The sequence below is a fragment of the Panthera leo genome, chromosome F2 (assembly GCF_018350215.1).
Source record: "Panthera leo isolate Ple1 chromosome F2, P.leo_Ple1_pat1.1, whole genome shotgun sequence".
NCBI classification, from domain to species: domain Eukaryota; kingdom Metazoa; phylum Chordata; class Mammalia; order Carnivora; family Felidae; genus Panthera; species Panthera leo.
The window spans coordinates 48,882,788-48,908,102 of NC_056695.1; the positions used below are offsets into that span (position 1 = coordinate 48,882,788).

The 25,315-nt window shown below is 39.1% G+C and overlaps 1 protein-coding gene across 3 annotated transcripts in view; it reads left to right on the plus strand.

Moving 5' to 3' along the window:
• Positions 1 to 25,315, plus strand: part of FZD6 (frizzled class receptor 6) — a 43,769-nt gene that overhangs the window by 13,614 nt on the left and 4,840 nt on the right. For all 3 annotated transcript variants that reach the window (XM_042924143.1, XM_042924144.1, XM_042924145.1), the window contains exons 3-4: positions 20,982 to 21,178; positions 23,944 to 24,961. In XM_042924143.1, coding sequence (XP_042780077.1) covers positions 20,982 to 21,178; positions 23,944 to 24,961 — 1,215 coding nt within the window. The remainder of the gene's footprint in view (positions 1 to 20,981; positions 21,179 to 23,943; positions 24,962 to 25,315) is intronic.

The window sequence follows — 25,315 nt, forward strand, 5'->3', positions numbered from 1 at the left end:
ACATTCTAGAAGAATTAAACAAAGGATGCGACTTGTAAGGAAATGACTTGCCCTGTGAGGAAATTATTTTAATACAGCAAAAGTACATGTGTCACTTTTATTCTGCCTGCCCTTAAACTGGATAATAAATAGTTCTTAAGTGCTGACCATCAATTTATCCTGGCTGTTGCAGTATGACTCCTGAGTTAGGAGAATTAAACATAGTATATTTTAATTCTTTCCAGTATATGGTCTGATTAACAGACACTCAAAAATTTTAGGAACCAGGCAATTTGGGAGTAAATAAGGAAGTAAGTGTTACCAGTTGCCCATGCTTCTTCCAACTCTGTCCCAGAATGGATACTCAACACAGTCTGGGCATTCTCCCTCTTGGGATACAGAAACTTGAGAAAAGTCCTCTGCTGTTCTCTAACAACTTCCTCTTAGGCAGCAAAGGGTCAATCTCAGCATCATTCATACAAGGGAGATGTGGAACACCACCTGTGGTGGCCCTGTCTTTGCTCAGTCACTTTGCCCCATCAGGACAGGGTGGACTCTCCACTGGTCCAACGTCCTTTAAAGCTCTTGTTCCCTAATTGTTGGGTGTGGGTTCTATATGTGCCCTTTAAATCAGACATGTTAATTGTAGTGTTGTAATCACATTTCATATTTATTTATTAATTTTTTGTATGTTCTTTCACTTACTAAGAAATATGTATTGAAATTTCTCATTAAGATCATGGAATTCTCCATTTATCCTTGTAGTTTTGTTGCTTTTCACTTTACATATTTTGTGCTATTTTATTAGTGTATACGGTGGTCAACAATATATTGTAAAGTGTATTTGTTGCATTTTATCCAGAATCTGAATGTTTTGTGGCAGGAGATATTTAGTTGGTCACACTGCCAGAAAGTAGAAGTCCTCATTGTCCTTTTTTTTTTTTTTCATTTCTTACATTCCCTCAGTTGCTCAGTATCATGTCACATTTTCATATTATTTGGTTAATTTTAATTCCAGTGTAGTTATCATACAGTGCCATATTCCTGTGTACAATATAGCGATTAAGCAGTTCCGTATATTACTCTGTGCTTATCAAAATAAGTATACTCCTGAATCCCCATCACCTGTTTCACCCATCCCCCCAGCTGACCTCCCTCTAGTAACTATCTGCTGTTCTCTGTAGTTAAGAGTGTGTTTTTTTGGTTTGTCTCTTCTTTTTTCCTTTGTTCCTTTGTTTTGTTTCTTAAATACCATATATGAGTGAAACCATATTTGTGGTTTATGACTGGCTTATTTCATTTAGCATTATACTCTCTAGAGCCATCCACAGTGTTGTAAATAGCAAGATTTCATTTATTTTTATGGCTGAATAATATTCCACCACACATACATACATACATACATACATACATACATACATACATACCACATCTTCGTTATCCGTCCATCTACTGATGGACACTCAGGCTCCTTCCATAATTTGGCTATTGTAAATATTGCTGTAGTAAACAATGGGGTACATATATCCCTTCAAATTAGTGTTTTTGTATTCCTTGGGTAAATACCTACTGGTGCAATTTCTGGATCATAGGGTAGTTCTGTTATTTATTTTTTTTCCATACTGTCTTCCATAGTGGCTGTACCAGCTTGCATTCCCACCAACAGTGCAAAAGGGTTCCCCTTTCCCCACATCTTCACCAACAGTTGTTTTTCCTGGAGTTTTTTTTATTTTAGCCATTCTAACAGATATCATTATGGTTTTGATTTGTATTTCCCTGACGATGAATGATGTTGAGCAACTTTTCATGTGTCTGTTGTCCATCTGTATGTCTTCTTTGGAGGAATGTCTGTTCATGTCTTCTGTCCATTTTTCACTTGGATTGTTTGGTTTTTTTTGGTGTTGAGTTATATTGGTTCTTTTATATATTTTTGATACTAATCCTTTATTGGATATACCATTTGCAAATATATACTCCAATTCAGTAAGTTGTCTTTTAGTTTTGATAGTTTCCTTTGCTGTGTAGAAACTTGCTTGCTTGCTTGCTTGCTTTCTTTCTTTCTTTCTTTCTTTCTAGGAACATATATTTTTTTAATGTTTATTTTTGATAGAGAAAGAGAGCACAAGTGGGGGAGGTGCAGAGAGAGAGGGGGTGACAGAGGATTTGAAGCAGGCTCCTGCTGACGGCAGAGAGCCCAATGCGGGGCTCAAACTCATGAACAGTGAGATAATGACCTGAGCCGAAGTCAGATGCTTAACTGACTGAGCGACCCAGGTGCCTCATTTTTTATTTTGACGTACTCCCAATAGTTTATTTTTGTTTTTATTTCTTTCACCTTAGGAGATATAGCTAGAAAGATGTTGTTATGGCTGATGTCAGAGAAATTACTGCTTGTGCTCTCTTTTAGGATTTTTATGGTTTCAGGTCTCACATTTAGGTCTTTAATCCACTTGAGTTTGTTTGTTTGTTTGTTTGTTTATTTATTTATTTATTATATGAAATTTATTGTCAAATTAGTTTCCATACAACACCCAGTGCTCATCCCAAAAGATGCCCTCTTCAATGCCCATCACCTACCCTCCCCTCCCTCCCCCCTCCCCCATCAACCCTCAGTTTGTTCTCAGTTTTTAAGAGTCTCTTATGCTTTGGCTCTCTCTCCCACTCTAACCTCTTTTTTTTCTTTTTTTTCCTTCCCCTCCCCCATGGGTTTCTGTTAAGTTTCTCAGGATCCACATAAGAGTGAAAACATATGGTATCTGTCTTTCTCTGTATGGCTTATTTCACTTAGCATCACACTCTCCAGTTCCATCCACGTTGCTACAAAAGGCCAGATTTCATTCTTTCTCATTGCCACGTAGTATTCTATTGTGTATATAAACCACAATTTCTTTATCCATTCATCAGTTGATGGACATTTAGGCTCTTTCCATAATTTGGCTATTGTTGAGAGTGCTGCTGTAAACATTGGGGTACAAGTGCCCCTATGCATCAGTACTCCTGTATCCCTTGGGTAAATTCCTAGCAGTGCTATTGCTGGGTCATAGGGTAGGTCTATTTTTAATTTTTTGAGGAACCTCCACACTGTTTTCCAGAGTGGCTGCGCCAGTTTGCATTCCCACCAGCAGTGCAAGAGGGTTCCCGTTTCTTCACATCCTCTCCAGCATCTCTAGTCTCCTGATTTGTTCATTTTGGCAACTCTGACTGGTGTGAGGTGATATCTGAGTGTGGTTTTGATTTGTATTTCCCTGATGAGGAGCGACGTTGAGCATCTTTTCATGTGCCTGTTGGCCATCCGGATGTCTTCTTTAGAGAAGTGTCTATTCATGTTTTCTGTCCATTTCTTCACTGGGTTATTTGTTTTTCGGGTGTGGAGTTTGGTGAGCTCTTTATAGATTTTGGATACTAGCCCGTTGTCCAATATGTCATTTGCAAATATCTTTTCCCATTCCGTTGGTTGCCTTTTAGTTTTGTTGATTGTTTCCTTTGCTGTGCAGAAGCTTTTTATCTTCATAAGGTCCCAATAGCTCATTTTTGCTTTTAATTCCCTTGCCTTTGGGGATGTGTCAAGTCAGAAATTGCTACGGCTGAGGTCAGAGAGGTCTTTTCTTGCTTTCTCCTCTAGTGTTTTGATGGTTTCCTGTCTCACATTCAAGTCCTTTATCCATTTTGAGTTAATTTCTGTGCAAGGTGTAAGAAAGTGGTCTAGTTTCATTCTTCTGCATGTTGCTGTCCAGTTCTCCTAGCACCATTTGTTAAAGGGACTGTCTTTTTTTTATTGGATATTCTTTCCTGCTTTGTCAAAGATTAGCTGGCCATACTTTTGTGGGTCTAGTTCTGGGGTTTCTATTCTATTCCATTGGTCTCCGTGTCTGTTTTTGTGCCAATACCATGCTGTCTTGATGATGACAGCTTTGTAGTAGAGGCTAAAGTCTGGGATTGTGATGCCTCCTGCTTTGGTCTTCTTCTTCAAAATTACTTTGGCTATTCGGGGCCTTTTGTGGTTCCATACAAATTGTAGGATTGCTTGTTCTAGCTTCGAGAAGAATGCTGGTGCAATTTTGATTGGGATTGCATTGAATGTGTAGATAGCTTTGGGTAGTATTGACATTTTGACAATATTTATTCTTCCAATCCATGAGCACGGAATGTTTTCCATTTCTTTATATCTTCTTCAATTTCCTTCATAAGCTTTCTATAATTTTCAGCGTACAGATCTTTTACATCTTTGGTTAGATTTATTCCTAGGTATTTTATGCTTCTTGTTGCAATTGTGAATGAGATCAGTTTCTTTATTTGTCTTTCAGTTGCTTCATTATTAGTGTATAAGAATGCAACTGATTTCTGTACATTGATTTTGTATCCTGCGACTTTGCTGAATTCATGTAACAGTTCTAGCAGACTTTTGGTGGAGTCTATCGGATTTTCCCTGTATAATATCATGTCACCTGCAAAAAGTGAAAACTTGACTTCATCTTTGCCCATTTTGATGCCTTTGATTTCCTTTTGTTGTCTGATTGCTGATGCTAGAACTTCCAACACTATGTTAAACAACAGTAGTGAGAGTGGACATCCCTGTCGTGTTCCTGATCTCAGGGGGAAAGCTCTCAGTTTTTCCCCATTGAGGATGATGTTAGCTGTGGGCTTTTCATAAATGGCTTTTATGATGTTTACGTATGTTCCTTCTATCCCGACTTTCTCGAGGGTTTTTATTAAGAAAGGATGCTGAATTTTGTCAAATGCCATTTCTGCATCGATTGACAGGATCATATGGTTCTTTTCTTTTATTAATGTGATGGATCACGTTGATTGATTTGTGAATTGTCGAACCATCCCTGCATCCCAGGAATGAATCCCACTTGATCATGGTGAATAATTCTTTTTATAAGCTGTTGAATTCGATTTGCTAGTATCTTACTGATAATTTTTGCATCCATATTCATCAGGGATATTGACCTGTAGTTCTCTTTTTTTTACTGGGTCTCTGTCTGGTTTGGGAATCAAAGTAATACTGGCTTCATAGAATGAGTCTGGAAGTTTTCCTTCCCTTTCTATTTTTTGGAATAGCTTGAGAAGGATAGGTATTATCTCTGCTTTAAACATCTGGTAGAACTCCCCTGGGAAGCCATCTGGTCCTGGACTCTTATTTGTTGGGAGATTTTTGATAACTGATTCAATTTCTTCACTGGTTATGGGTCTGTTCAAGCTTTCTATTTCCTCTTGATTGAGTTTTGGAAGTGTGTGGGTGTTTAGGAATTTGTCCATTTCTTCCATGTTGTCCAGTTTGTTGGCATATAATTTTTCATAGTATTCCCTGATAATTGCTTGTATCTCTGAGGGATTGGTTGTAATAATTCCATTTTCATTCATGATTTTATCTATTTGGGTCATCTCCCTTTTCTTTTTGAGAAGCCTGGCTAGAGGTTTATCAATTTTGTTTATTTTTTCAAAAAACCAACTCTTGGTTTCATTGATCTGCTCTACAGTTTTTTAGATTCTATATTGTTTATTTCTGCTCTGATCTTTATTATTTCTCTTCTTCTGCTGGGTTTATGCTGTCTTTGCTGTTCTGCTTCTATTTCCTTTAGGTGTGCTGTTAGATTTTGTACTGGGGATTTTTCTTGTTTCTTGAGATAGGCCTGGACTGCAATGTATTTTCCTCTCAGGACTGCCTTCGCTGCATCCCAAAGCGTTTGGATTGTTGTATTTTCATTTTCGTTTGTTTCCATATATTTTTTAATTTCTTCTCTAATTGCCTGGTTGACCCACTCATTCTTTAGTAGGGTGTTCTTTAACCTCCATGCTTTTGGAAGTTTTCCAGACTTTTTCCTGTGGTTGATTTCAAGCTTCATAGCATTGTGGTCTGAAAGTATGCATGGTATGATTTCAATTCTTGTATACTTATGAAGGGCTGTGTTGTGACCCAGTATGTGATCTATCTTGGAGAATGTTCCATGTGCACTTGAGAAGAAAGTATATCCTGTTGCTTTGGGATGCAGAGTCCTAAATATATCTGTCAAGTCCATCTGATCCAATGTATCCTTCAGGGCCCTTGTGTCTTTATTGACCGTGTGTCTAGATGATCTATCCATTTCTGTAAGTGGGGTGTTAAAGTCCCCTGCAATTACCACATTCTTGTCAATAAGGTTGCTTATGTTTGTGAGTAATTGTTTTATATATTTGGGGGCTCCTGTATTCGGCGCATAGACATTTATAATTGTTAGCTCTTCCTGATGGATAGACCCTGTGATTATTATATAATGCCCTTCTTCATCTCTTCTTACAGCCTTTAATTTAAAGTCTAGTTTGTCTGATATAAGCATGGCTACTCCAGCTTTCTTTTGACTTCCAGTAGCATGATAAATAGTTCTCTATTCCCTCACTTTCAATCTGAAGGTGTCCTCAGGTCTAAAATGAGTCTCTTGTAGACAGCAAATAGATGGGTCTTGTTTTTTAATCCATTCTGATACCCTATGTCTTTTGGTTGGTGCATTTAGTCCATTTACATTCAGTGTTATTATAGAAAGATATGGGTTTAGAGTCATTGTGATGTCCGTAGGTTTCATGCTTGTAGCGATGTCTCTGGTACTTTGTCTCACAGGATCCCCCTTAGGATCTCTTGTAGGGCTGGTTTAGTGGTAACGAATTCCTTCAGTTTTTGTTTGTTTGGGAAGACCTTTATCTCTCCTTCTATTCTAAATGACAGACTTGCTGGATAAAGGATTCTCGGCTGCATATTTTTTTTCTGTTCATCATATTGAAGATCTCGTGGCATTCCTTTCTGGCCTGCCAAGTTTCAGTAGAGAGATCGGTCATGAGTCTTATAGGTCTCCCTTTATATGTTAGAGCATGTTTATCCCTAGCTGCTTTCAGAATTTTCTCTTTATCCTTGTATTTTGCCAGTTTCACTATGATATGTCGTGCAGAAGATCGATTCAAGTTACGTCTGAAGGGAGTTCTCTGTGCCTCTTGGATTTCAATGCCTTTTTCCTTCCCCAGATCAAGGAAGTTCTCAGCTATTATTTCTTCAAGTACACCTTCAGCACCTTTCCCTCCCTCTTCCTCCTCTGGAATACCAATTATGCGTACATTATTTCTCTTTAGTGCATCACTTAGTTCTCTAATTTTCCCCTCATACTCCTGGAGTTTTTTGTCTTTTTCTCAGCTTCTTCTTTTTCCATAATTTTATCTTCTAGTTCACCTATTCTCTCCTCTGCCTCTTCAATCTGAGCCGTGGTTGTCTCCATTTTATTTTGCAGCTCATTAATAGCATTTTTTAGCTCCTCCTGGCTGTTCCTTAGTCCCTTGATCTTTGTAGCAATAGATTCTCTGCTGTCCTTTATACTGTTTTCAAGCCCAGTGATTAATTTTATGACTATTATTGTAAATTCACTTTCTGTTATGTTGTTTAAATCGTTTTTGATCAGTTCGTTAGCTGTGGTTATTTCTTGGAGGTTTTTTTGAGGGGAATTCTTCCGTTTCGTCATTTTGGATAGTCCCTGGATTGGTGCAGAACTGCAGGGCACTTCCCCTGTGCTGTCTTGAATAACTTGTGTTGGTGGGCGGGGCCGCAGTCAGACCTGATGTCTGCCCCCAGCCCACCGCTGGGGCCATAGTCAGACTGGTATGTGCCTTCTCTTTCCCTCTCCTAGGGGCGGGATTCACTGTGGGGTGGTGTGGCCCGTATGGGCTACTTGTACACTGCCAGGCTTGTGGTGCTGGAGATCTGGTGTATTAGCTGGGGTGGATCGGCATGGTGCACAGGGGCGGGAGGGGCAGGCTCAGCTGGCTTTTCCTTCGGAGGTCCGCTTCGGGAGGGGCCCTGTGGCACCAGGAGGGAGTCAGACCTGCCAGAGGGATGGATCTGCAGAAGCACAGCGTTGGTTTTTGGGTGTTTTCGAGGTGCAAGCAAGTTCCCTGGCAGGAACTGGTTCCCTTTGGGATTTTGGCTGGGGGATGGGCCAGGGAGATGGTGTTGGTAAGCGCCTTGTTCCCCACCAAGCTGCGCTCTGTTGTCCGGGGCTCAACAACTCTCCCTCCTAGCTCTCTGAGTAGAGCTGTTAACTTATAACCTTCCAGATTTTAAGTCCCGCTTGCTGTCCGAACACACTCCTTCCGGCCCCTCTGCTTTTGCAAGCCAGACTCGGGGGCTCTGCTTTGCCGGCGGGCCGCCTCTGCGCCCTGGCTCCCTCCTGCCAGTCCGTGTAGCGCGCACCTCCTCTCCGCCCTTCCTACCCTCTTCCGTGGACCTCTTGTCTACGCTTGGCTCTGGAGAATCCATTCTGCTAGTCTTCTGGCGATTTTCTGGGTTATTTAGGCAGGTGTGGGTGGAATCTAAGTGATCCTCAGGACGTGGTGAGCTCAGCGTCCTCCTATGCTGCCATCTTCCCACTGCTTCTGCTTCTGTGTCTCTCCACTTGAGTTTATTTTTATGTTTGGTGTAAGAAAATGGTCAAGTTTTATTCTTTTGCATGTAGCCGTCCATTTTTCCCAACACCCATTTGTTGAAGAGACTTTTTCCCCATTTTATATTCTTGCCTCCTTTGTCAAAGATCAATTGACTATATAATTATGGGTTTTTTTCTGGGCTTTCTGTTCTGTTCCATTGACTTATGTGTCGGTTTTTGTGACAGTACCATACTATTTTGATTACTATACTTTTGTAATATAACTTGAAGTCTGGAATTGTGATACCTCTAGTTTTTGTTTGTTTGTTTTTATTCAAGATTGCTTTAGCTCTCCAGGGTCTTCTGTGGTTCCATACAAGTTTTAGGATTGTTTATTTTAGTTCTGTGAAACATGCTGTTGGTATTTTGATAGAGATTGCATTAAATGTGTAGATTGCTTTAGGTAGTATAGATACTTTAACAATATTTATTCTTCCAATCCATGAACATGGAATGTCTTTTTGTTGTGTCATCTTCAGTGTCTTTCATCAGTGTTTTAGTTTTCAGAGTACAGGTCTTTGACCTCTTTGGTGAAGTTTATTCCTATGTATTTATTATTTTTTGAAATTGTAAATGGAATTGTTTTCTTGATTTCTCTTTCTGCTGTTTCATTAATAGTGTATAGAAATACAACAGGTTTCTGTACATTGATTTTGTATCCTACAACTTTACTGAATTCATTTCTCAGTTCTAGTAGTTTCTTAGTGGAGTCTTTAGGATTTTCTATATATAATATCATGTCATCTGCAAATAGTGAAAATTTTACTTCTTCCTTACCAATTTGAATGCCTTTTATTTCCTTGTGTTGTCTGATTACTGTGGCTAGGACTTGCAGTTCTATGTTGAATGGAAGTGGTGAGAGTGGACATCCTTGTCTTATTCCTGACCTTAGAGGAAAAGTGCTCAGTTTTTCCTCCTTGAATATGATGTTAGCTTTGAGTTTTTGATATAAGGCCTTTATTGTGTTGAGGTATGTTCCCTCTAACCCTACTTTGTTGAGGGTTTTTATCATGAATGGATGTTGCACTTTGTCAAGTGCTTTTTCTGCATCTATTAAAATGATCATGTAGTTTTTATCCTTTATCTTATTGACGTGATATATCATGTTGATTGATCTCCAAATGTTGAACCACCTTTGCATCCCAGGAATAAATCCCAGCATCATGATAAATGATCTTTTTAATGCATTGTTGAATTTGGTTTTCTAATATTTTGTTGAGGACTTTTGCATTTATGTTCATCAGAAATGAACTCTTTTTTTTTTTTTTTTTTGTGGTGTCTTTATCTGGTTTTGGCATCAGGGTAATTCTGGCCTCATAGAATGAATTTGAAGGTTTTCCTTCCTTTTCTGTTTTTTAGAAAAGTTTGGGAAAAAATAGGTATTAACTCTTCTTTAAATGTTTGGTAGAATTTACCTGTGAAGCTGTCTGGTCCTGGACTTTGGTTTGTTAGGAGTTTTTTGATTACTGATTCAGTTTTATTGCTGGTACTTAGTCTGTTCAAATTTTCTTTTTTTCTTTTATTTTAAATTTTCTATTTCTTCCCGATTCAATTTTGGGAGGTTATATGTTTCTAGGAATTGGTCCATTTCTTCTAGGTTGTCCAGGTTATTAGCATATAATTTTTCATAATATTTTCTTACAGTCCTTTGTATTTCTGTGGTGTTGGTTGTCATTTCTCCTCCCATTTCTGATTTGGTTATTTGAGTCCTCCCTCTCTCTTTGTCTTTTTATGAGTCTGGCTAGAGTTTTGTTGATCTTTTCAAAGAACTAGCTCCTGATTCCATCAATCTATTCTGTTGTTTTTTTTAATTTATCTATTTCTGCTTTAATCTGTTATTTTCTTCCTTCTGCTTTTGGGTTTTGTTCTTCTTTTTCTAGCTCCTTTAGATGTAAGGTTAAGTTGTTTATTTGAGATTTTTCTTGCTTTTGATGTAGGCCTGTATTACTATAAACTAACTCCCACCCCCCCACTGCCACCACCACCAGAACCTCTTTTGTGGCATCTCAAAGATTTTGGACCATTGTGTTTTCATTTTCACTTCTGTCCATGTAATTTTTTATTTCTTCTTTGATTTCTCGGTTGACCCATTCATTGTTTAGTAGCATATTATTTAACATCAATGTGTGTGTGTTCTCTCCAGAGTTTTTCTTGTGGTTGATTTCTAGTTCATAGCATTGTGGTCAGAAAAGACACATCTTATGACTTTGATCTTTTTGAATTTGTTGAAACTTGTTTTGATGCCTAATATATGATCTATTCTGGAGAATGTTCCATGTGCACTTGAAAAGAATGTGTATTCTGCTATTTTAGGAAGGAATGTTCTGAATATATCTGGTAAGTCCATCTGAAACCGTGTGTCATTCAAAACCACTGTCCTTATTGATTTTTCTGTTTGGGTGATCTGTCCATTGATACAAGTGGGATGTTAAAGTTCCCTACCATTATTGTATTGCTATCAATTAGTTCCTTTGTGTTTGTTATTAACTGTTTTATGTATTTGAATGCTTCCATGTTGGGTGCATAAATACTTAACAGTTATTACATCTTCTTGTTGGATTGTCCCCCTTATGATGATAAAGTGTCCTTCTTTGTCTCTTGTAACAGTCTTTGTTTTAAAGTCTATTTTGTCCAATATAAGTGTTGTTATACCCCAGCTTTCTTTTCACATCCATTTGCATGGTCAATGCTTTTCCATTCCTTCACTTTCAATCTGCCTGTGTCTTTAGGTAAGAAACGAGTCTCTTATAGGCAGAATATAGATGGGTCTTGGTTTTTTTATCCATACCATTACTCTGTTTTTTTTTTTAATGTCTATTTATTTTTGAGAGAGAGAGAGAGAGAGAGACAGAGACAGAGACAGAGACACAGACAGACACAGCATGAGCAGGGGAGGGGCAGAGAGAGAAGGAGACACAGAATCTGAAGCAGGCTCCAGGCTTTGAGCTGTCAGTATGGAGCCCGATGCAGGGCTCAAACTCATGGACTGTGAGATCATGACCTGAGCCGAAGTCAGATGCTTAACCGACTGAGCCGCCCAGGTGCCCCTACTCTGTGTCTTTTAATTGGAGTGTTCAGTCCATTTATATTCAAAGTAATTATTGATAGATATGTTTTTATTGCAATTTTGTTACTTGTGGTTGTTTTTATAGTTCTTCTCAGTTCCTTTCCTTTCTTGCTCTCTTCTGTCATGTTTGCTGCCTTTCTTTAGAAATATACTTGGATTCCTTTTCTTTATTTTTTGTATATCTGTAACTGGTTTTTGACTTATGATTACCATTAGGTATGTATATAACACCTGGAGATACCAGTTTATATTAAATTGCTGGTCACTTAAGTTTGAACCCATTCTTTACAACTCTTCCCAACTGTGTTTTAGGTATATGGTGTCATACTTTACATTCTTTCAGTTTGTGATTTGACTGATTTTTACAGATATACATAATTTTACTGCTTTCGTCCTTCCTACTTTTCTTAAGAAATTTTTTTTAATGTTTTTATTTATTTTTGAGAGAGCGAGTGAGCGAGCAGGGGAAGGGCGGGGGGGGGGGGGGGGGCGGCGCGGTGGAGACAGAGACTATGAAGCAGGCTCCAGGCTCTGAGCTGTCAGCACAGAGCCCAACGCAGGGCTTGAACTCACAGACTGTGAGATCATGACCTGAGCCAAAGTTGGACACTCACCCGACTGAGCCACCCAGGCGCCCCTTACTTTTCTTACTCTTACATATGGCCTTTCTTTTCCACTCAAAGAGTCCCCTTTACTATTTCTTATTATGTAGTGGTCATGAACTCCCTTCACTTTTGTTGTCTGGGAAACTATCTCTCCTATTCTGAATGATAGACTTGCTGGATAGATATTCTTGGTTACAGATTTTTTTTTTTTCTTTCAGTACTTTGAATATATCATGTCACTGTCTTCTGCCCTGCAAAGTTTCCACTGAAAAGTCTGCTGATAGCCTTATGGGGTTTCCCCTTGTATGTAACTGTGTTCTTTTCTCTTGATGCTTTTAAAATTTTCTCTTTACCACTACTTTTTGCCATTTTAATTACTATGTGTTTTGGTGTGGAGCTCCTAGAGTAGCTTCATTGTGAAATCTCTGTGCTTCCTGGATCTGGATATCTGGTTTTTTCGCCCAGATTAGGGAAGTTTTCAGCTGTTATTTCTTCAAATAAATTTTCTCCCCCCTTTTTTTCTCTTCTTTTCTGGGATCCCTATAATGAGAATGTTAATATGCTTGATGAAGTTGCTGAGTTCCCTAAATGTGTTATCATCTTGTATGATTTTTTTTCCTCTTACCTGCTCAGCTTGGTTACCTTTCATTATTCTGTCCAACACGTTGCTAATTCATTTTTCTGCTTCCTCTAGCCTGCTATTTATTCCATCTAGTGTATTTTTAATTTTATTTACTGTGTTCTTCATCTTTGATTCTTTTTTTCTTATCTCTTTGTTAAGAGTCTCACTGATGTCCTCCACTCTTTACTCAAATCCAGTGAGTGTCTTTATGATCATTACTTTAAATTCTCTAGCAGACATATTACTCATCTCTGTCACATCTAGGTCTCTTGCTGTGGTTTTGTTCTGTTTTATTTGGTACATATTCCTCTCTCTTCATTCTGTCTAACTTTCTGTGTCTGTTTCTGTGTGTTAGGAAAGTCAGCTACCTCTTCTGGTCTTGAAAGTAACGGCCTTATGAAGAAGAGGTCCTATGGTGCCCTGCAGTGCAGTGTCCCCCGTTCACCGGAATCTGGTGCTTCAGGGGTATCTTCTAGGTGTGTTGTGTGCACCCTACTGTTGTATGTTGGGCACTTTTGCCTTTAGTCCAGTCTTCTGCAGTGGCTCTCTTTGCCTGTTGTGGGCAGTGTTTGGTCCCTGTTGTTGTTAGTGGGCCAGTCTGGGGCCACCGTGAGCTTGAGTTTAGTCAGACCAGGTGTTTGTCCAAGATGCAGTAGCACCAGACTGAAGGATGCTTTCCCTGTGTTGTCCCCAGAGAAGCTTTTATTGGTTGGTGAGGACTGCAGTCAGACCAACTGTCTGCCTCCAGCCCACTCTTGGGACTTTCTGCCTGGTGTGTTTGGTTATCTTGCCCTCACCCAAGGGCAGGAGTCACTTTGGAGTGGTGCTTACACACCGCCAGGCTTGTGGCTCCAGTTTGAATAGGCTGCAAAAAAGAGCTATTGGAGGGGGCAGGGCCCACGTTGTTTACAGGGTTTATGCCGGCAGAGGGTACCTGCTGCCAATGCAGGGTGCAGCTGGTGTGACCACTGGGGTAGGGCCCACGGTTTTGTTCTGTTCTTTGGTGGGGCCCACCACCACCGGCGGATCAAAGCTTTACAAAGCGTGGGGTTGGGAGATAGGTGTTGGCAAAGTGCCACCAGTCTTCTGGGGGAGGGGACCTCCAGTGCTGGGACTGAGGCAGGTGCGGCTGGAAGAGGCAGATCCCCTAAGCAGGCAGGTGGCGGTGCAAGCAAGTTAGGTAGTGTGTATCAAGCATCGGGCTGGTTCCTGAAGGTGGCCATGTGTTTATGCTGGGGGGCAGGAAAGGGAAATGGTGTTTTCCAGCTCCTTTGTTCTTGGGGGAGTCTCCCAGTGATCTCTACCCCTTGGGGACACACTTTGAAATCAGTAAATAACCCTCCTGTGTGCCGCAGGCTGCTGCATCTATGTTGTATCTCCACAGACTATTTGTAGTGCTCTTTTTAAGGGTGGGGACTCAGCTGGCTCTTCCAGAACCCAGCCTGCTGATTTTTTAAATTCCAGACTTTAAGTCCCACTGGTTGTGAGAACTCCTGAAATTCAGCACCTCTAGTTTTCAAAGCCAAATGTTATGGGGATTCATATTCCCCATGCAGGTTCCCCTGTGTGATAGTCTCTCTCCCGTCTCTATGCCCATGGCTCCCTCCTTCCCAGGGACCACCGGGGTTTGGTTAGCTCTGACCATGTCTCTGCCTGTCCTACCCTCCTCAGTGTGGCCTCTTCTCTTCCTTTCATTGTGGAGTTCTGTTGTGCCAGTCTTTGGGTTGTTTTCTGGGTCATTTACACTGATATGAGCGTTATCTGTGGGCCAAGATGAGCTTAGGGTGCTTCTGCTCCACCATCTTCCCAGGTACTCCACCTCCATTCCTTTTTATCTTTCAGAAATGTATCCAAATGTCTATAATTCATTGATAGACCTTTCCCTGCTTTTTTTGTACAGTTAAGTTATAGATTTTCTGTTTTGTCCTTAACCCTTTTTTCCCATTTAAATGGCAGTTGGAGAAGAGAATGTTATTATATAAGTTTAGTGCATTTCTCTTAAATCCAAATTTTCATCTTCTCTTACTCTACATGTTCTCTTTGGGTAATTTCATTCACATATTTCAATTACCATTTTTATAATGATGGCTTCCAAATCTACATCCTTTACCTAAAGTCTCTTACCTGCAAGCTCTATTTATTTAACTGCCTACTAGTAGATATCCACACTCACATGTCCCATGGGCACTTCAAACTGTCCATGCAAATGAATGGATAAACAAATTATGATGTACCTACACAATGGAATACTACTTAGCAATTAAAAAGAATGAACTATTGGTACACGGAACAACATGGATGAATCTCAAAATAATGATGCCAAGTGAAAGAAGCCAGACAAAAAAAAACATATGCTGTATGATTCTATTTGTATAAAATTCTAGAAAATGCTGCTTTATAATGACAGAAAGCATTATCAGTGGTTGCTAGGGGATGTTATTGGCTTAGTGTGGGGGTAGTGGGGGAGAGGGGAGAGGGGTTACAAAGAGGCAAGAGGAAACTTTTTGTGGTGATGGATATTTCCTTGATTGTGATAATGCTTTAAAAACCTGTTAAAGCACACACTTTATACATGTTCAATTTATCATATATCAATATACCTAAATAAAGCTAGAAGAAAACCCTCAGTGTTAAAGGCTTTGTAACAGAAAAACTGCGGTTCCTGCCCACTCTTTTCTATCCTCATCACAATCCTCCTCCTCCACAGCTAATTTGAGGTCTTTCAGGAACTTTTCTTATACACAAGCCATGTTCTAATATGCTTAGTCTGTTATTTTTTAAAGTTTATTTATTTATTTTGAGAGAGAATGTGCGAGAATGTGTGGGGGAGGGGCAGAGAGAGAGAGGGAGAATCCCATGCAGGCTCTGTGCTGACAGATGTGGGGCTTGATCTCACAAATAGGGAGATCATGACCTGAGCTGAAATCAAGAGTCAGATGTTCAACTGACTAAGCTGCGCATGTGCCCCTCTTCGTCTGTTACTTATTGATTCATCCATTTAGAACTTCAGGCAGTATCTGTTTATTCTTTCCTATATGGTAGTTGGTAATATATTTCTCTTACTCTACCATTTTTACTTATCCTCCCTACCTTCTATAATACAATTTTTGGTTAAATCAATCAGTTCTAGCATTACTAGGAACATTAAATATTGTACATTACTGAGTCAGATGCTTTGATTGCATCTGACTTTAATATCTTCCCTCTTGGTTAATGCAGCAAATGCAGTTTTCCCCATTTGCTTTGTTTTCTGTGTACCTGTAGCTAATTTTTTTCAGATGTCCCAACAGACTTTTAGACATCTAACAGCAACTTTTTTCAGATGCTCAGTATGTCATATAACCCGTCATTTCCAGTACCCCATTCCTATTCCCTTGGAGACATTCCTCCTTCAGCTGGCTGTCCATCAATATGCCCCGGCTGCTTTCTGAACTAGAATCATAGCTATCATGCTAAGGCTTCCTCTTGCCATTCTCCAATGTTGGATCAACTAATTCTTGAGTCCTATGTCATTTTCCTTTCTGGTTTATATTCCATCCGTTGGTTTTAGGAATAGTACATCCTCTCGTTGTTTCCTAAAAGGGGATACTTGAAAGTTAACATTTTTTTATTTCTTAGAGGGCCAAAAAGGTCATTATTTTACTCTCACCTAAATGTTCCGTTGGGTATATAATTCTAGGTTAAATAATATTGTTTCAGAATATTAAAATTATTTTTCAACTGTCTCCTAGTATCTGAATTATTAGATACTCAGAATTAAATTCTTTTTTATGTAGCCTGTTCTTTTCTATCTGGAAGCTTTTATGATTGCTTTATCTTGATGCTCTGAAATTTTTTATTGACATGCCTTGTTCATTCATTGCTCTGATTGGTTTGTTTATTTAACAAATATTGATAGAGAAATAATTACACACACACACACACACACACACACACACACACACACACACACACTGTTCTAAGCATGAGGGATATAGCCGTGAAAAAAAATAGACAAAATCCCTTCCCTTCATGAAATTTACATTCTAGTGGTGAAGGCAGAAATTAAGAAATAAACTAATATTTAATGAAATGTCAGATAGTGATAAGGACTATAAAGAAATACAAAACAATAATGGAGCAGAGAATGGCAGGATCATTTTTTACACAGGATGGGCAGAGAATGGTGCTCTGAGGTGACAGTTATGCAGAAAATCAAATGAGGACACGAGTCATGGGACTTTGTGGAGGAAGAGTGCTCTATGTGAGGGGAACAGCAAATATAAAGATTCTTTTTTTTTTTTTTTTAATTTTTTTTTTTAACGTTTATTTATTTTTGAGACAGAGAGAGACAGAGCATGAATGGGGGAGGGTCAGAGAGAGAGAGGGAGACATAGAATCTGAAACAGGCTCCAGGCTCTGAGCTGTCAGCACAGAGCCTGACGCGGGGCTTGAGCTCACGAACCGCAAGATCATGACCTGAGCCGAAGTCGGACGCTTAACCGACTGAGCCACCCAGGCGCCCCAGCAAATATAAAGATTCTTAAGCATAAGTATACATGGAATGATGAGAAGCAAAAGGCCAATTTGGTGACAATGGAGTGAATAAGAGAAAGAGTGGTAGGAAATGAGGAAAAGAATGGTAGGAAGGTGGATTTGTAGCCAGGAGTCAGGCTACAAATTTATATTTGCTCTTCTCTTCACCTAGAAGACTCTTCCTCCACAGTGTCCCATGAAATTTAAGGCCTCACAGGACTTGATAAAGACTCTCGAATTTATTCTGATAGAGTCTTTTGAACAAGGACAAACTTACATTTTAAAAAATCACATTGGTTGGAGTGTGGATCTGAATGGAAACTAACTGTGAGATTTGTAAGAATGTTAACTAGTGAGACTATTAGGAAAATATTTCAGTAGCTTAGGTGCAAGATATAGTGGTTTAGACATAGTAACTTAGTCATAGTGAGAAATGGTCAGATTTGAAATAGATCTTGTAGGGAGAACCAATAGGATTTGCTGCTGGATTGCATATGGGGTGAGAGAAAAAGAGAGGAGTAAAGGATGAATCTTTAGATCCTTGGCCAGAGCAACTTGGTGAATGGTGGCACCACCTTACTGAGGCAGGGAAGACTGAGGTGAGGGATTGTTTAGGGTTATGTTTTGGACATGGTGGGTTTGAGATGCGGATTGAGAGCTGAGTGAAATTCTCCAGGAGGCAGATGGCCATCAACTCAAGGGTTCACAGGAGAGATGACTCTGGAGATAATGGTGGCAGTCCTTCATGCATAGTTGGTAATGAACACCATGGTTCAGGATGAGTTTCCCCTGAGGAGTGAGTATAGATAAGATAGAGGTCTGAGGATTGAGCTCTGGAGCACTTCAATATTTAGAATTGGGAAATGGAAGATCAGAAAAAGAACAGCAATAAATAGGTAGGAATCCAGGAGAATTCGTATTCTAGAAGCCAGTTGAGAAAAGTATCTCAGGAGGAGGGCAGGATCCATTATGTAAAACTCTCTTGAGAGCTGAGTAGGATGAGGACTCAGAATTGACTATTGGATTTGACAACATGGAGTTTATTGGTGGCCATGACAAGCAATTTCACTGAAGCATGAGGATGGTTGGAGAGAGGGCTCAAGAGGGAATGGGAAGAGCAGAATTGGAGAAAGTCAAGACAACTATTTTGAGGAGTTTTTCTATAAAGGAGAACAGAAAAATAATGAGTGGATGGGGATTGGGATGTGGAGTCAAGGAAAGATATTGTTTTGTTGTGTTGTGTTTATAGTGGGAGATAATAGAACAAGTTTGTGTGATGGGATAATCACTGAAGCATAGGTTTGGAATTGGGATGTTGAAAGAGAGGAGAATGTGAGAGAGATCTCTGTAAAAGAAAGTTAATTGACTGAAGTTTTGGTCCAGAAATGTTTTAGTAGTGAGATTGCAGTGTGATGCCAGCTTTTTCAGTTTGGGAGCTAGTACCCTTCTGTTCTGAGAAATGGTCTTATATTCTTCATTTGATTATCATCTACACTCCCCTTTTCCCTGTTGTTCTTTCTAGAACTCCTGTGGTAATGTGTTGGACACTTGGACCGATCCTCTGATTGGGAGGATTTTCTCTCCGATTGTCCATCTCTTCCCTCAGCTTAACTTCTAGTCCTTCTGTAGAGTTTTTTTATTTGAGCTGTCTTAATTTTCCATAGCATGCTCTTCTTTTTATTTTTATTTATTTTTTTTTCAACTTTTTTTTTATTTATTTTTGGGACAGAGAGAGACAGAGCATGAACGGGGGAGGGGCAGAGAGAGAGGGAGACACAGAATCGGAAACAGGCTCCAGGCTCCGAGCCATCAGCCCAGAGCCTGACGCGGGGCTCGAACTCACGGACCGCGAGGTCGTGACCTGGCTGAAGTTGGGTGCTTAACCGACTGCGCCACCCAGGCGCCCCCATGCTATTCTTTTTAAATGGATGCAATAACTTCTCACTTAAGATACTTAGGTTTTTGTTTTGTAATTTATTTTCCTTTCTTCCCTGCATAATCTCTCTTTCCTTCAAATATTCAATGATCTGCTTGCTTGTTTTGGTCTGTTTTTGATATGGGAGGCTTTCTTCAAATGCCTGATGATCCTTGGCTGCCCAGTTGTACGTGTGTGGGACACTAAAAAGGTCCGTGTGCACGAATGGTGGGCTTCATAGTAGGGTGAGCTCAAAGTTGACTGGCTTTTTGTCATTATGTAGAGCTCTTCAAAATCATTGAGTTTTTTCAAAGAATGGGGATGATGGGTATGTGCCTGAACAGAACAGGAACAAGATGAGGGCTCCGTGTTTCTGTAGATAGTTATTCAGTCCCCCTCTTTTCACCTTGTGCCATATCCCTGCCCGGCTCTGTGACTGAAACCCCAAGTTAGAACATCTCTAGCTCCATTTCTTCTGGTAGAATGCAGTAGTCATCTGGCTTCTGGGGTAGGGGTTGGAGTTGGGATGGCATGGAGAGAAATTGATTAGTAAACAGTCCTACAATATTGGCCTTTTGTGCTACTTGCTACTTCAAAGAACTGAGACTCTCAGAATCTTTAGGGCACATCCACTCATTGTCATCTGAATCCCTCCACTCCTATTTTGTAGTCCACCCCGAATCCCATTAAATCACTTTTCACTCCTGTAATAGCTTTCTGTCTTGGAAGGTTGGGGCTTTCTTTTTTGTTTTGCTTTTATTCTTTGGAAAAGTCAGATCTGCTAGTGTAGTCTCTCCTGTTCATGTACTAATGGGTTAGAACCTTTTATTCTTCATTATAATTTTAGTGAGGAACCATGAGGAGAGAAAGGAGGCAAACATAATGTGGTTAATGTGCAGGTTTATCCAGAACCCATCTGCATTCTTATAAAGTGTAATCTTCACAGTAACTAATGTTTATTGAGTGCTCACTATATGCCAGACACTGTTCGAAGTGCTTTATATTTATTAACTCAGTACTCATAACAATCTTACGTGACAGGTACTATTATTATTGCCATTTTACAGGTGAAGAAACTAAAACACAGAAAAGTTACATAAGTTGACAATCAGACTCTAGAGATACTCCCTGCTTAAAATTCTCCGATAGGATTTCATTCCTGGATTTGAAAATCCGGGCCAGGCAATTTAGCAGGCTATTTGTGCTTTCCAGGATCAGGCCCAGTGTACCTCTCCAACCTCACTCTCTACACTTAATGCCACTGTTTGACCTTGTGTTCTAGCCACACTGAGCTTCTTGCCCTGCATGTACACACTCTAGTGATCCTCATGCCTTTTTCATGCTCCGCCCCAAACATTCCTTCATTTTCTAGAGTGCTCAGTACAGTGTTAAGGGATTCAGCATATGCTTATAAATTGAATATTGTAGTTTATTTCACGTAGCAATCAACTCATGCTTTTGATTTGCTTTGACTTAGCATGTCTTCCTGAAAAATGTATAATTAAATAAAGTAATATTCCATTGTATATGAAGGATTCATAAGTCTAACAGACTAACTTGAAATTATCTCCTTAAAATTTGATTATATTGAGGGGTACCTGGCTAGTTCAGTTGGTTCACTCTTTATCTCGGGTCGTGAATTTGAACCCCATATTGGGCACAAAGATTACTTTAAATAAATAAATAAAAGTGAAAAAAGTTATACTGTATTGAGAGTGAGGCAAAGATTCTTTTGAAGTATAAGTGAAAAGGTATATACTTTAAATAGTAAATGAATTCCATTCACTGGCTCTTAAAATGTTTTCTAACCTTATCTTGTTGTTTTCCTTAATAGCTTTTTCTTCCTCTTGCAAATTTGGAATGTTCACCAAATGTTGAAACTTTCCTTTGCAAAGCTTTTGTACCAACCTGTACAGAACAAATTCGTGTGGTTCCACCTTGTCGTAAATCTTGTGAGAAAGTATATTCTGATTGCAAAAAGTTAATTGACACTTTTGGTATCCGATGGCCTGAAGAACTTGAATGTGATAGGTAAGTCATGTTTTCAACTGAAAGCTTCCAATGATATTTTAATGTTGGTGTTAGTTTTCCAGAATGTTTGTGACAGGCTTTCATTATTTATTTCAAAAATGTATATTGCACACTTAATGGGTGATAAGTGTTTTGGACACAATGGTGAGCAAAAACAGACTTACAGTGGGAACTTTGGGGTGGAAGGAACAGATAGTAATCAAATAATTACAGTAATAAGTATAAAATTATAACCATGCTAGATACAACAGAGAAGTACACAGTTGTATGAGAACATGTAATGGTGCCTTTGACCCAAACTGGGAGGGAATGAACTTATTATCAATTCAGTGACCTTTTTACTCATTGACCTTCATTAATTACTTTGGTCTCTTATTCTGTAGACATTGGGGGATCATTAATTTGAAATATTCTATGGATACAATGAGACTTGGCATTATAAAGCTGGGGAGGAAGCTGTGTCTACATTTTTGTTTCTTTATCTGTAGAATAAAGTATAGAACCTTTGTGGAAGTCATATACTTCCAGTAGATGCATAATTGTTTTTAAGAACACTTGATCATACAAAGTTGAGGATGTTCATACCTTACACTGTAGGTGGTCCCCTTCTATAGAAACGTTTACAGAAACAAGGAACCATACACAAGAATATTGATTACTACATTATTCCTAATTTTTTAAAAAATGGAAAAAATGAAAGTCCATTGTAGAAGAATGTAATAAATGTAAACTGTGGCATACGTACACATTAAACTACTATACAGTTGACAAAATTAATGGTTGATCCATATCTGTAAACACAGATAAATCCAAAAATTACAGTGTTCAGTAAAAAAAAGGATGCTAAGATAGGATATATACAGCATGATATCATTTATATAAAATTCAAACCTGCCAAATAATACTATGTAACATTATGGTTAGAAAATAACATAGTAAAAAACTTTTTTAAATTCACAAAGAGAATGAAAACTGAACTTGTGGTGATGAGTATTTCTGGGAAGAAAGAATAGGACCAGAAAGGGGTCCCACCCGATCTCTAATGTTCTATTGTTTTATTTTAAAAGATATAAAGCAAAATTGACATAATAAGTTTTGAAATGCTGGTAGATATATGTGTTCTTTTTATGGGCATACATATTATTTTCTACTTTTATCTAAAGAGTATTTTAAATGTTTTCTTGTTTAACATGGCTCAGCCCATGGAGTGCGCAACTCTTGATCTTGGGGTTGTGAATTCAAGCCCCACGTTGGGTATAGAGATTACTTAAAAATAAAATCTTTTAAAAAGTAAAGTAAAATAAAATACATAAATTGTTTCCTTGTTAAAAACTCCCACTCATTTTTAAACCATATAGATCCTCCCAATTAATACTGGTGTGTAGATACTCTACTGAGTGATAAAGTGTTACACAAAATAGAAATATACCTGTGTATCACTCTGGTCTGCCCATAAACGAGGGAGGCAAGGAGTACAAACGTCCAGTTAGAAAATAAACATGTCATGGGGATAGAATGTACAGCATGGGGAATATAGTAACATTGTGTTAACTTTATAAGGTGACAGATGGTAACTAGACTTATTGTGGTGACCATTTCTCAATGTATACAAATGTCGAATCACTGGGTTATACATCTGCAACTCATAATATTGTATGTCAGCTATACTTCAATTAAAAAAAAAAAAAAACAGCCGGGTGCCTGGGTGGCTCAGCTGGTTAAGCAAGCCCCGCATCAGGCTATGTGCTGACAGCTCAGAGCCTAGAGCCTGCTTCAGATTCTGTGTCTCCCTCTCTCTCTGCCCGTACCCCACTTGCACTCTCTCTCTCAAAAATAAACATTAAAAAAACAGAAACAAAAACAGCCAAACTGAAACAAAACGGTGATGTGAGAGAACTCTACCCTGTCAGTCCTGAAAACAGAAGGGGCTAGTTTCAGCCAGTTTTAGCTGCTATCCCCTTAGTTCTATGGCTGATCTACTTTACCTGTAGGCACTAAAAAAAAGTGACTTTCCCCAAGACTTATACTCCAAATGCTGTACACAGACAAGCCAGCACTTTTTTTTTTTAAGGTTATTTGAGAAAGAGAGTACGCACAAGCAGGAAAGGGGCAGAAAGAGAGGGGGGGAGAGAACCCCAAGCAGGCTCCATGCTGTCGGTGCAGAACCTAACATGGGCTCAAACTCACAAATCGTCAGATCGTGTCCTGAGCCAACATCCAGAGTTGGACACTTAACCAACTGAGCTACCCAGGTGCCCCAGCACTTTTCTGTCTTGAGGCTGCTAACTAAGATAAATTCCTTGTTTTTAGGATAAATGCTTTCTTAAATATTTAGTCTTAGAAGGAGAAATTACTTAAAAATTACTAGTTAGAGGCACCTGCCTGGCTCAGTTGGTGGAGTATGCAGCTCTTGATCTCAGGTTGTGAGTTCACGCCCAACCTTGGGTGTAGAGCTTCCTTTAAAATAAAGTTTAAAAAATAAAAATTGTTTTTTGAGTAAGGGAATTTTAATGTTCACATGCAATAATACAATACAATACAATATTAAGTATATGTGAGTGCACTGGGGCCTAACAACCACAAGTGTTTAGTTAATTTCAAAGCTCTAACCTATGGTCTGTTCAGGTTGTGTGTCTTCCCATTAATTATGAATGCATGAGGAAATATTTTATAGTTGGAAAGCATAAAAATAGTGAATCGGTCAAAATGTTGACTCTATATATTTAATTTATTTAATTATATATTAATTTTTATAATTTTTACAGATTGCAATACTGTGATGAGACTGTTCCTGTAACTTTTGATCCACACACACAGTTTCTTGGTCCTCAGAAGAAAACAGAGCAAGTCCAAAGAGACATTGGATTTTGGTGTCCCAGGCATCTTAAGACTTCTGGGGGACAAGGCTATAAGTTTCTGGGAATTGACCAGTGTGCACCTCCGTGCCCTAACATGTATTTTAAAAGTGATGAGCTAGAGTTCGCAAAAAGTTTTATCGGAATAGTTTCAATATTTTGTCTTTGTGCAACCCTGTTCACATTCCTTACTTTCTTAATTGATGTTAAAAGATTCAGATACCCAGAGAGACCAATTATATATTACTCTGTCTGTTACAGCATTGTCTCTCTGATGTACTTTATAGGATTCTTGCTAGGCAATCGCACAGCCTGCAATAAGGCAGATGAGAAGCTAGAACTCGGTGACACAGTAGTTCTAGGATCTCAGAATAAGGCTTGCACTGTTCTCTTTATGTTTTTGTATTTTTTCACAATGGCTGGCACCGTATGGTGGGTGATACTTACCATTACTTGGTTCTTAGCTGCAGGAAGAAAATGGAGTTGTGAAGCCATTGAACAAAAAGCGGTGTGGTTTCATGCTGTTGCGTGGGGAATACCAGGTTTTCTGACTGTTATGCTTCTTGCTATGAACAAAGTTGAAGGAGACAACATTAGTGGCGTTTGCTTTGTCGGCCTATATGACCTGGATGCTTCTCGCTACTTTGTGCTCTTGCCATTGTGCTTTTGTGTGTTTGTTGGGCTGTCTCTTCTTTTAGCTGGCATTATTTCCTTAAATCATGTTCGACAAGTTATACAACGTGATGGCCGGAACCAAGAGAAACTAAAAAAATTTATGATTCGAATTGGAGTCTTTAGTGGCCTGTATCTTGTACCATTAGTGACACTTCTCGGATGTTATGTCTATGAGCAAGTGAACAGGATGACCTGGGAGATAACTTGGGTCTCTGACCACTGTCGTCAGTACCACATCCCGTGTCCTTATCAGGTAAGAGAGCATTTGTATTAGTTCACTGTTTAATTTTAACATAGAGAATGTTCCCTGGAAATACACTCGAACTAATCATGAACATGACATTAGATTTCAGATAAGAAAATCCAGTAGACAGAGGGGATGATTCCCTGTGCATCAGTTGAAACTGGGGTCAGTGTCTCAAGAGTTCTTTCCTCGAGTGTAGGCTTTGTTTACAGTAGTAAAGTGCCTCCTCTAGCTACTCTTCTAAAAAGTAAATTTGGTTGCAAAGGCAGATTAATAATAATGAGGAACGGAAACAGAAGAACGAGTCTGTCACAGGGAAAAAAAGAGAAGTAACTTCTGATTTGGGAGTTGCTTTTCATTCTT